The sequence below is a fragment of the Thalia democratica genome, chromosome 9 (genome assembly GCF_965202585.1).
Source record: "Thalia democratica chromosome 9, ktThaDemo2.hap1.1, whole genome shotgun sequence".
Classification (NCBI taxonomy): Eukaryota; Metazoa; Chordata; class Thaliacea; order Salpida; family Salpidae; genus Thalia; species Thalia democratica.
In genome coordinates, this window is record NC_139173.1 from 8,017,303 (window position 1) to 8,030,098 (window position 12,796).

The 12,796-nt window shown below is 28.8% G+C and overlaps 1 protein-coding gene across 1 annotated transcript; it reads left to right on the forward strand.

Moving 5' to 3' along the window:
- Window positions 1-8,361: 8,361 nt before the first annotated feature.
- LOC145844732 (ankyrin repeat and SOCS box protein 2-like) lies at window positions 8,362-12,488 on the forward strand. Its single transcript, XM_082952154.1, has 6 exons — window positions 8,362-8,553; window positions 9,090-9,146; window positions 9,524-9,678; window positions 10,035-10,191; window positions 11,573-11,735; window positions 12,343-12,488. Exons 1-6 carry the CDS (start codon window positions 8,362-8,364, stop codon window positions 12,486-12,488), a joined length of 870 nt encoding a protein of 289 aa, XP_082808280.1.
- Window positions 12,489-12,796: the final 308 nt, after the last annotated feature.

The window sequence follows — 12,796 nt, forward strand, 5'->3', positions numbered from 1 at the left end:
TAAATATACGTTATCTTACTTTGGTCGGTGGTAAAAGCTCAATAAAATTAATATTTTCTTGAATTCAGTTTTATTAACTAATGGTTATCTTTTCAGCATACTTCATTTTGTTGTCTCCTTAGTTTCTGTTTGCTTAAACTATGTATTTTAAAAAGTTTTTATTTTGATTTTTATCTATTTTTAATTGAAAACAAATTAAATTAACTATTTTCTTTAGATCTTCGTTGTAGTAAGATACATTTAACACATTTACCAGTTTCTGCTTATTTTTTTACAGATACACTTATTAATTTAATAAATTTATAATGTTTCCAAACCTGCAAAATCCCTACTTCTACCTATCAAACGTCGCAAAGCCACCAAACATCAACCTTCCTTCAACACTGAACCATCCCGGATTAGGGAGTTCCCCTTTTACGAGCTCCCTAAACTTTCCCCTGCGCAACCCGTTGTTCTTCCAGCCTCAGGTAATTCCCCCGTTGTGGAACAGCACCCTGCACAAGTACAACCAGCTGATGGCGCAACAGAGGAAGGCGCAGGAGGCGGTGCTGCGGAGTTTGTATTATGACGTCACACAGCGTAACATTATACAGCGCAGCGGTTTCGCTCCGAGGCTGAAGAAGTTCAGTCCCGTGCAATTGAGACTGGTCATGGGCCAACCGAGGCTTCCCTGCAAGGTTCCCGCGCAATTGTTTCAGAATCGGGGATTTTCCGAATCTTCGCCTACCTCTTCTTCAGTTTCGTCGAAAGCGACAAGCGTTGATGTTTCAAGCGGCAAAATGCAAAAGGTGAAGATTGTCGGAAGGAGAACGAAGCAGAAGCAAAACACTCCGTGCAAGTGCAAGGTAAAAACAAAAATTATAATAAAAAGACACAAATTTATTCAAAATAGTATAAAATCAGTACGGTTACAGCTTATGCTTAAAATAACTCAAAACAACAAACAACATACGAATATTGTTTTGGTTTGAAAGAAATGCAAATAACTTCAGGTGCAAAAAAAAGTACTTCATATCTCAAATGTCTCACAGAAAAGCGATTAATGATGTTTTGGGTGAAACTTTTAACGGGCGTGCGAAGAAAAATAAAACAAAAGCAAAAGCCTTTGTAAACACCTCACACTTCTGTGTTTTGCGGTCGCTACTGCTTTCGTGCCAGTGATGCTGATTGTGATGCATTGTGACGTAACAAACGTTTTGTGAGCTGAGCACCGGCTGGCACGCATCTTTTTACTTTAATATAATAATAATATTTCAGACATAGTTTGATCACGGCCGTGGTTTCAGACGAAAGTTATGTGGTCTTAAATATTTTTGAACAAAACTTTTAAGTTTACAACAGTCAAACAAACATTGCTTTGAAATTACTTAGAAAAAGTTCTTAAGTAAAAGTTTGTTTTTTAATACACTACTTTTTGATAGAAACAGTTTGCAAAGTACTTTAGAAAAAAATACTATTTACTCCAACGAGATCGTTTCGTTCGGATACTTACTGGCAGATTAAACAAACATCATTGGCAAAATATAACTTCAGAACTATTTTTTTTTAATAAACTTCTATTTACGACCATATCTAAAATTTTATTTTAAAAATTTTCTGTTTAAATGAATGTAATTTTTTTAACAAACATTTTTATCATAATTTCCAGATTTGTGGAAAGGAGTTCAAGGCGCAGTACAATTTGACCAGACACATGCCAGTCCACACTGGAGCACGACCTTTCAAGTGCAAGATTTGCGGGAAGGGATTCAAGCAGGCCAGCACATTATGTCGTCATAAAGTCATCCATTCCAAGGTGAACATTTATTTTAAGTTATATGATTTGTAAAATACTTTGTCGTCATAAAGTCATCCATTCTAAGGTTGTAGTAAGTTGTATGGTTTACTTGTATGATAACTTGAAAAGTTTTTAAAAAAGTAAAAAATAGTGTTAAATTAGTTATTAATTTGGTACATTGTAAGAGTATTGATAGTTCTAAAACGTTTGATAAAGTTGTAGCGAAGTAAAATTTTTAACAAATTTAAAGTTTTTGAGTTAACTTAAGTATATCTTGATGACTTGCATGTTATCTTGAGTTTTAATAACCTTAATTAAACATTAATTTAACTTTGATTGGCAGTTGAAGTTAATGATATTTAGGAAGACAAACACTGTTTTGCATTATCGATTTTTTTATAAATAGCTTAAGTGTACGATATTACAGTGTCCGAAGTTATATTACAGCGGTAGTTTTAAACGGTATTTTAAAGTTTTTAGCAAGTTTACATTGTCAAAGCAAACATTAAAATAATATAGCAAACAGCTTAAACCCATCATAAAAAAAAGATCACAACTTATTTTTTAAGATACGAAAAAAAAACGTGAGATTTAAAAACAAATTAGTGTGCTTGTTCGCAAGCCGATAAATAATTATTAAGTGAGAACGGACTTCGGCGATATAAATATGCGGCGGATTAATAAAATGCCCGCCTTTTAAACTCCCGTGTGTTTGTTTTGAATCGAAAACACTTGTACATCGGATTACTCCATAAAACAACACTTTACACTGAAAGAGTAAGAAATCAATCGCAATTTCAGCGGACAGATTTAGCGCCATTGTAAGCCAATCACAGTTGCGATAATTCATTGTAAACCAATCACGTTCCGCGTTAAGCCGCTTTGCCACGAAAGTTCTCGTCCATCTAAGTGCTTCTGGCTTCCCCTTCAGAGCGCGTTTATGGCAAATTAATCTTCAGTGAAAAGTGATTGCTTTTAAAGTGCGATTCCGTTTTATTTTTTCTATAATTATGCAGCAAACGGCAAAGCTGATTTAAAATTCTCTTGATCCGCGTGAAGGTTTCAATTGTGTTTGCAGTTTAAGAAAGCTTTTTGTTTCAAAAATAACTGCTTGATTGAATGTCGAACTTAAACGCAAAACAAACAGCTTTGAAATCTGAAGCAAGTTTTATCAGGGGTTTTTCTCACGGACAGAAGTGTATAGATACCACAAAACACCTGTTTGTATTGAACTTTTAGTTTTTAAGGAGTCAGGTAGTCCATTAAGTAGATTGATTTAAGAAAACTACAAATAAAATTAATGTTAAAAAAAAACAATAAATCTAATCTACTACTTTGTTATTTTTTTTCGTAAGTGTTTAACTAGCAGCTTTGTTTAAATAAGTATTTACGTCTGCTTACAGGAGATTAAAATAAAGCCGCTGAACGTTTTTTGAACGCTTTTCTAACTAAAAAATTTTCAACTGAGAATTGTTGTTTACTAACTGTAACACATAACACTTTCTTTATAAATTAGATACAAATTTGAAATACTTAAGTATTTAGTTCATAGCTGTTTAAGCACTTTAGCAGACATGTTTTATAGTATTTACTTAACTAATTTTTTAATTGAACGGAGAATTATTCTAAAGTTATTCTAGCTTATTTAGAAGTACTTTAGTAGTTAGAAAATTAGTGTTTAAAAACCGAAAACATTTTTGTGAAAAAAATAGTCTTTTATAAACATTTCTAGACAAGTTTGAAAATATTTCATAGAAGTTGACTTTGTATTCAAGTTAAAGATTTAACAACTTAAAAAAAAAGACACTAAAGAAGAAACTTGTTATAAAACAGAATTTTAAAATACCTAATCAAAGTGTTTTATATAATACTTTATTATACAGGCATTTTTGACTTGTTTATAAAACTCGTAGATTTATATCAACTTTGGCCTTCATAGCTTGTCATTAGAGAAAAATGAAAAGAATACTTCCAATTCATTACATAAAACCATATGGCGATAATTTATGAGCATTCCAAGTATTTATAAAAATGGCGAATTGATCAGTTTCAAAATACTGTATACAATAACAGAGCAATAAAACACCTGATGTAAGATACACCTATATAACTTGCAGACTTTACAACTGCATTTTATTGCTCTTATTTCATAACTTAAATAATATCTCATTAGTTTTTATTGCTTAGATCCAATAATACTAATCAATAATTTATTATTTTCTGTCTTAACATACGAGTTAAAGTTTAATTAAAATCGATGTACTGTTCTTCAAGTAGTATAACACAGTTATAAAACACCAAATAAATGATCAATATATTTTAAATACTACTCATTCAAAATTTAATATTACGATTGATTAATGAACTTAATCTAGTTGTTACGTAATTAGACTTTTTAAACTGTAGAAATCAATGTAAAGTTAAAAGTATTATGTATTATAAAAAACAGCTGTAATAAAAATAAAAGGTTTAAAATTTTACACTGAAATACATTTCGAAAAAGTAAAACTATTTAGTACAACTTAACAGCTTTTTAAAAGATTGAAGCATTTAAATTTGATTGTTTATAATAAAAATAAGAAACATTAAAAGATACAAAAACTTTTTTTATCGCGTTTTAACATTTCAAATAGCAGAATAAAAACTCACTAGCTATTTATTGAAACATATTTTTAGTCTAACATAAATAGTAAAAAACTAAATCTCTCAAAAATTAAAAAGTATAAGTTTAATCAAAAAATTAAACAATAGAACATGTAATACGGATAACATTTTCAGTACATAATACAATTACTTAATAATCTCAGACAGTTTATTTTCATTAAAAAAGTAAAAATTGCCCACTTTGTGAATAATAGATAAATACTTTTCAAATTTATATTAATATGTTAATAACTAAAATAAAATAATATATTTTGTAAAACTAGTCTAATCGATTGTTTGTACATAAATTTTAGTTGTAAGCTAATTAGAATAAAAAATCTTTTAGATAACCTTATAGAAAGAATTGCATTTTCACAATTTATGGAGGTGTTAAATAAACTGTTTATCTAAATAATATTCGAGACTTATTTAGTTAAGATATATACAAAAGTTTTAAATTTAGGTTGATGTTAAAGAAAAATTTAGTAAAAAATAAATGTCAGGTCAACCTAATTTGTCGAGTGTTACTTGTTACATTAGCTTATTGTTGATAAACTAAGTCAGTTAGAAACAGCATTTAGGTAAACTATTTCTTAGTTTAAAATCAAGAACTATATTTTCATTTAAACTTCACAATAACTAGAAACAATTTACAATAAAACAAATCGATGAATGAAAAAGTTGTTCTGTTTTCCTCATAGCATAAAACAGTTGTACATATCATCACTTTTACTAAAAAACATATATGATTTAGCAAGGCTTGATCGGGATTTTACTATGAAATTTATAGCTGAGTTTAACTTCAAAACAAGTGCTTGGTAACGGGTCGGATTTTTAACGAGTTGGCTGCAGTATTAAAGTTTTAGAAACTTTTTTAAACGTTATGTTATGCTACTGAGGTAAGGTAACAATACAGTAGTACATTAATAACATTTATACCCTGTCTATAACCCATTTTACCAAAATTTTTAAACCTTATTTATTGCCCTTAACGAACCATTCTCAAAGAAAAATTGAATTTAAAAAAAGTTTCATCAATTATAACTTGAAATTAACAGAAGTTTTTTAGGAAATCAGATCGCCTTGCTTTTTAAGCCGAAAGCTTTAACGGTTGGAAAAAGTAAATTGCGTTTTGTCGTATAACGTTTACTAAAAATAACAGCTGTAAACATAAATTCAAATAATTTTATTATTTAGTTAGCGTGTTTGCTTTTTAACGATTAAATTAATAGCATATTGGTAAAATTTTAACATATAATCATTGATTTTCGCGTCTCACTAGCAGTTGATCTACTATAATATACTCAGCATAGCTTGCCGACCCATTGTCTAAGACAACTAAATAAAGAAAATATTTTAGTAGTAAAAACACATAAAAGTGTTTATCTTTATAAATACCATTTACCTTACCAATATGTATTACGTTATTACGTATTATAATATGTTTACTTACTAACTAACATATACACGTAGGAGAGACCTCACAAATGCAAGGTGTGCGGGAAGGCGTTCAACCGTAGCAGCACTTTGAACACTCACATGCGTATTCACACTGGGGACCGCCCCTACCAGTGTCAGGTGTGCGGGAAGCGGTTCCACCAGAAGGGCAACTACAAGAACCACTGTTTGACCCACAAGAAGGAAAAGGACTTCAAGTGCAAGATCTGCGGGAAGGCCTTCCATCAAGTCAGTATTACGTTTTTTTTTGATTAGAATTTTGAAATAAGGCGTTTTGTCAGGTAAAAAAAGTGTTCTGGTTTGTATTCTGGCTGTTTAAACCTTTTTTATTCCATTAAATTTTGTTCTAGCTTTTTAATTTAAGTTTCCTATGAGCATATGTTAGGACTTGCAATTCAAAAAATAAGCAATGATAATTAAAAACTTTGTCTGTCAAAAAATACAATTTTTATGTAGTTTTGTCATGTTTTAGTATGATTAGAACGTAGCCATGCGATTAAATGATGTTTTTAATAAAAAAGTAAAAAATAAACGGTTAATACTTATACAATATTTATAAAATTATCTTAAATTTTCAACTATAAACTTAAATAACAAACTAACTGAAAAAATGTATAATTTCTAATATTTATTTTTTTATAAATGCAAAAAATGTAAAAATTGTTAAAATAATACCGCAAATGTTTTTAAATTTAGACAATAAGGAAAAAATCACCAGCACTACTAATCTGGTTTGTTAAAAAACGCAAAATTACAGATTGTTTCACAAACACAATCGGTCTTTCAAAGTTCCATTTGATTTGTTTGGCATGTAACAATAAACAAACTTGTTTTCATAATAACTAAGAAAGTAAATTAAGATTTATACTGAAGCACCTGGTTTTACAGGTGTTTTAACATGTCCGGTAGTTTGTTGAGTATCATTTTTTCCAATACTTTTATATAAAGCATTACCTTACTCAACAAAATATTAAGATTAGATGTAGTTATCAATATAGTTATATTCCTTTAATTTACCTTTGTGAATTAGTTTTTTAATACTTTGATATTTTAAAAGTCTTAAAATTAAAGTAGTACTTAGAAATAGAGTTTTTCTTCAAGAAGGTACAAAATAAATTTTAAGTTGTTAGTGACAATTTTATGTTAAATAACACATATGAAAAATATTTGAAAACGTTAGTTTCATATGTGTTTTCTATCAACGTATTTACAAAAGCTTTTGTATCAAACAATAAACCTTTGAACTGAAGTTTTTATTTGCAATAGCCTAAGTTGTTTAAGTAATTTGTACTAAATACGTAAACAAGTACTATATAAATTAGTATATATATTTAAGTATTTTATAATCTAATTAACTATATATGAAATTTGATAAACAAAATCAAAACAATTAAGATGTGGAATTAGCTCAGGTCTTTCGAATAAAATATGAAAACTATGTAAACTTGTATCTAATAAAAACTCATAAAATTTTAGATGTCGAACCTTGGTTTCCACATGAACACTCACCTTGCAGTTAAACCCTTCAACTGCCACATTTGCGGGAAGGGATTCTGCAGGAACTTCGACCTGAAGAAGCACATTAGAAAGCTACACAAGGATCATGTTGAGAAGAACCCTTCATCTTGAATTAACAAACGCAATCCTTGTAAACAAGGATCACAATTTAAGTAAGTAGTCCTGATTTTTTCTGAAGAATGCGTTTAGATATTTATATGTAAATCTTTAGTATTTGACATGCTCGAATATTTATGAAGTTCAAAGTTTGAAAAAACTACTTCAATTTAATTTTTTCTGATCAACCCAACTACGCAACCCTGACCTCTAAAACAGAGTGTTTGAGTTCTTGAATGTAAGTGTGAATTAAGTTTAGTCCTGAATTTTAAAGTTGATAAATTTAAATGTTTTTATATACTTTCCTTTAAAAATGTTTAAAATTAACAAATACAAACAACTTTTTATACTGCTTTAAACTCCGCGTGATTACTAAAAACGAGCAGTTAGTATATTTTTACAATTCTTTTGTGAAGAACTCATGCAAAAACTAAAATGCATATTTACCATCAAAAAGTTTAGTTCTTTTGGTACAGATTCTAAATTTATAACGATTATATTCTATATATGAGCTATACATATAAAACTGTCACTTTTTTGTTTTATTGCATTTTTATTTTTAATGTACTTAGTATTGTACTTGCTCAATATTTTTATATTGAAACTCTTTTTAACAAGCGTAGTTTGTATCTAATGATTTTTTTTAAACTATTTTCAATGCTTTGCTACTTTTTAACTTTTACAAAAATTACAGACACAGTAGCCCTGTCACACACATATTCAAATAACAAAACTTTCTTTAAATTAATACAAAAAATAATTTTGAAACAACTAAATATAGACAGAAATCAAGTTCAATTTTCCGTCCCATCACAGATAAAAACAACCATAAAAAATCATAACACAAAAGAAGGCAGGTGTTTGATTAAATGTCGTTATCTCCCCTGTCGCTCCGATGCAGCCGACCCGGTGTAATCGCGTTTCACGGCACCCCCGCGACGTTTCCGTGGCAACAGGTGCGCGGGTTGACAGGGTTGACGAGGTTTCTTTGGGGCCCCGAGATGATCAGTCAGATGCGAGACCTGCCCGTGAAATCCGTGCAAAATTTCTGTCGCTTGACGGTTTTGACTTTTGTGCTTTTTGTTTCATCTCGTTCAATGATGTGCGATTAAGCTATTGTTTTATTTTCTTTGAATATCTTTTGTTTAAACTATTTTCTCCTTATATTTTTGATCATTGATTAAAGTTAAACAGTTTGTAAAAATTAGAATTAACTACAATTTAACATCCAAATTAACGTTTAACGCAATTAACATTTAAACTTATAACATATTAGGTATAAATTATGTATTTTTAAAATTATAAATTTTTAAATAATTTACTTTTTTCGTTTAAAAAGTTCTAAGCTGTAATTTAAGATATGCTCTTTTAGTAATTAGTACCATTTATCACTACCTAAATAATAAATATTCAAGTTGTTGACAAATATTTAAATTTGAAATTAAAAACATAATCTAGTGGTATTAAATAAACATAGTTATATTAAATATTTTTCACTTTTAACTAATTAAATTATTACTCCAGGATCCATTAGCATAAAAAAAATAATCGTACGAATTTTACTAAACGATTATTAAACTATGTTTACACTTTCTAGGGTCACATCAAGTTGTTGGAGTTTCTCATATCAAATGGGGCGGATGTGAATGGGATGGTTTCGGTGCTTCCCCTATTTTCACTGCTGCCACTTGTGGACGCAATTAGTGGTTGAGAATACTTATTGATAATGGTAATAACTACTATTAAATGAATGGAATTAGACATAATAACAAAAGTTGATAAAACAACTTTGACAAAACAACTTGGTTATACATTCAATAAAAACTTAAGCTATTTAAATTTAACTCAAGGTGTTTATTGTAGACATTAAATTATGCTTTTCAATTATAAAAAAAAAGGAAATCTTTATTTTTTAACAGATTATATAGTATAATGTAAACCATGACATAATAATAATAATACATAACGAAACACATAAACCAAAAATCTATCTACCATTTAATTTTCAACAGACAGAGACTTTATTAGCAGTCGAAAAGTAAAAGTGCCAGTCCATTGTACGAAGCTAGCAAGAAGGGACACGCATATTGTGTGGAAACTCTTCTCGCAAGAGGAGCTGACCCCCACACCGAGAACTGCGACGGGGTTCTCCCTATACACGTTGCAGTTCTCTACGGACATCAAAGGTTAGTAACACATTTAAGACTTAGTTTTCACAGCAAAATAAGTAAAAGTATTATCGTTTTCTATCTAAATAGTGTTGAGAAAAGGTGAAGTAACAATAAAGTAAATTTTGAATTAAAGCAAATAGATGAGTTTGTTGTTATTTTTTGAGTTTAATTAATTCATCATTTTAATAATTATTGACTATTCCGTAAAAAGTTGGTTAAGTTTCTAGTAAAAAAGATGAAGTTTACTAATTGAACTAGTTCGTTAACTACTGAAAAATATAATTTAGCACACAAACTTGTATTTAAAGTGTTTAACTTTGAGTTTAGTAGCATATTTGTAACATTTTTTTAACGAAATTAAAATTGTACAGAATACAGATGATTCTACAAAAAGTGACAGAAATCAACATAGCGGAACAGTGTGGAGTTTTCGCACTGAAATTTGCCGCGCAAAACGATCACGTGGAAATAATAGAGAATCTGCTTGATGCCGAATATGACGTCAATCACAAGATGATAACTGATAAAGTAATTTACATGTTTGTTTGCTTTACTGATTTTTTTCAACCATGAGCATAAAACATCAATAAAAAAAAGGTGCATTAGTTAACAAATCACAACAAATGCTAACACGGCTTAACTAAACCCACGGTTAAAAACAAACTACTGAAACATACATGTCTTTGCTAATCATACATCGAAAAACAAGCCAACTAAAGAAAAGCAGTAAACTGCTAAAACTTGGCTGAACAAAAACAAGAACAAGTATACCTTAAGCAAGTGGATCGTTTATAAACACAAAAATTATTGAGAGAAGAGAACAAATAAAAAGCTGCATATTGCAGCTTAATAGCGCCGACTGTTGTGGGCTGTTACAGAGCACTTTCTTCAAAGCTCCGCCCCATGCGACTCCTGACCACCATGTTAATGTTAATACTTATGTTCGAAATAGGTGTTTGCTAAAGCAAGTATTAGAAAAGTATAGTGAATAAAACAAACATGTTGAAAAAAGAAAATTGGTGTTAATCTTTAATTAGATACTTACATGTCATTATTCTTCTGTAATTAATCTTTTTGAATAACGCTAGGTTTAAAATTGCTATTTGTTATAATTATTGTACACTTTTATATTTATAGATACAGTCTTAAAAGTTTCTTACGTTTAAAACTAAACTTGTTATTTTATAAACGTATAAAAAAGATAGTTGTTCATTTTACCATTAACACAAAAAACAAAAACACACAAAATAGCTTGTCGTTTTAAAATTTAAAGCTAGCAATAAAGTGAACTTTTTTTCTGCAATGCATTTAAATAAAAAAAGAATAGAAAAGTAGGTGAACAAAGTATTTTACAAACAGCTAAAACGTAAAATACTGATTTAAATTACAGTAAAACTTCTTGTAGTAAAACAAACAACTTTTAACTTTAGTATTTTTTTAGAAAAAATCTTCACAAACTGTAAAAAAACATACTCAAACTAAACTAATGAAGTATATTTTAAAAGAAGAGATATTAGTAGCAAAGGATAGAGCTGATGTGAATAATTGTTTTGATTGTGTGATGGGATTACATGAACACCAGAATTTTGATCTGGACACCATAAGAAAGTCTGTAAGTTAATGAATCTTTATAGTAAATTTATTTACTAATATATAGTATTTCAGTTTATGATTAACTTAGTCGGAGTTTCTTAAACAACATTTTTAAGTTTATAGTAGTTTTGTGTACTAAAGTGAATTATGACGATTTAATTGGAATTTCTTGAATAACTTCAGATTTAGTTAACTTATAAAAACTTATCGTTTTAAATAGTTCTATAAACATTGACGTTATAAATCTTATTAAATAACACAATGTCAAGAAAAAAAATAATGTTAATAGAAAAATAAGTAATAAAAAATCATACAGTTCTGCAACTACCTGTCAAACGACGATGAGTTTTCTCGAGATTGGAGGGGAGCAGCGATCGCGTTCCTCCTCAGTTTCGTTGGGAATCCTGTGAAATTATGCAGGAGTTTGTTGGAATCCGTGCATAACACTGATGAGTTGGATTACATCATCAGTAAAATCGGTTTGAAACAATAAGATAAATTAATATTATGATTTTAAAATAAAAGCGTTTTTCTATTAAGTACTATAAATTAAGTTGCCACATAAAGTAGTCATAATAAAAGCTGATTTTTTCAGTAAAAAATTAAATATGTCATTTACAAAAACTGGTCAGTTGTCACATACTAGGTTTAAAAAAATCGATGTCAGTATGTTAGTGACATAATTGTGTAATTAAAACAACTTATTTGTAATATTAAGTTTGTTTACTACAATTGTGATATTCTTTTAAGAAGAAAATGACAAAAGCAAATTTAATTTTGCAAAATTTTAAAACATAAGGACAAAAGAATAGAAGGGCTTACAAAAACTTGTTTTACTTCTAGCATTCAAAAATATTTTTAAGGGTTTCTTGCTTTGAAAGCTTACAAATTAAATAATACTATTAGTGAGTTATTTTTATCAAATTTAACTTAAGCTTTGTCTTCGGTCACTTTTAAGTTAACATAAAATATATCTATCTACTTAGATTGAACCATTTTTTACTACTGATTCTTATTTTAGTTACGGCTTGAAACTTTCAACGGTATACAAAAAAAACTTTTTTAACCATTTTTATTTTATTTCAGAAAATCCAAGAAAATTGCAACATTTATGCAGGTTGAAAATAAGAGAAGCGATAGGTTACAAGAATTTATCTAAAAACAACATGATATTGATGAGCATGCAATTACCTGATCTTGTTAAAAGTTTTCTCGATTATCACTACACTTAAACTGCTTGAACATGTTTTAAACTACTTAGTAACCTGGTTATATATTTCGTGTACGAGTTATAGAAAATGATTTTCTAAATTTTATGTCATTGTGCTTTATATAGTTTTTATACTTTAAGTAGTTAAGTTGAAAAAAAAGTCAAACTGATTACAAAAACGAAAAAGATGAAGTGATTTTTGTAATTAATTTTACAAGACTTTAGTTTGTTCACAGTTGTACAGTCACTTTGTATTTCTTATTTACTTAAGTGTATTTGATATTTTGTAAATAAAATTTGAAGTTGTATTATAACTTACTTACTTACTTA

Bases quoted from the DNA above. Each gene is read 5' to 3' on its own strand.
- LOC145844732 (XM_082952154.1), top strand. From the start codon at position 8,362: ATGTCGTTATCTCCCCTGTCGCTCCGATGCAGCCGACCCGGTGTAATC. The intron at 9,679-10,034 runs GTTAGTAACACA...AAAATTGTACAG, and splicing joins GTTCTCTACGGACATCAAAG to AATACAGATGATTCTACAAA. The intron at 10,192-11,572 runs GTAATTTACATG...AAAATCATACAG, and splicing joins ACAAGATGATAACTGATAAA to TTCTGCAACTACCTGTCAAA.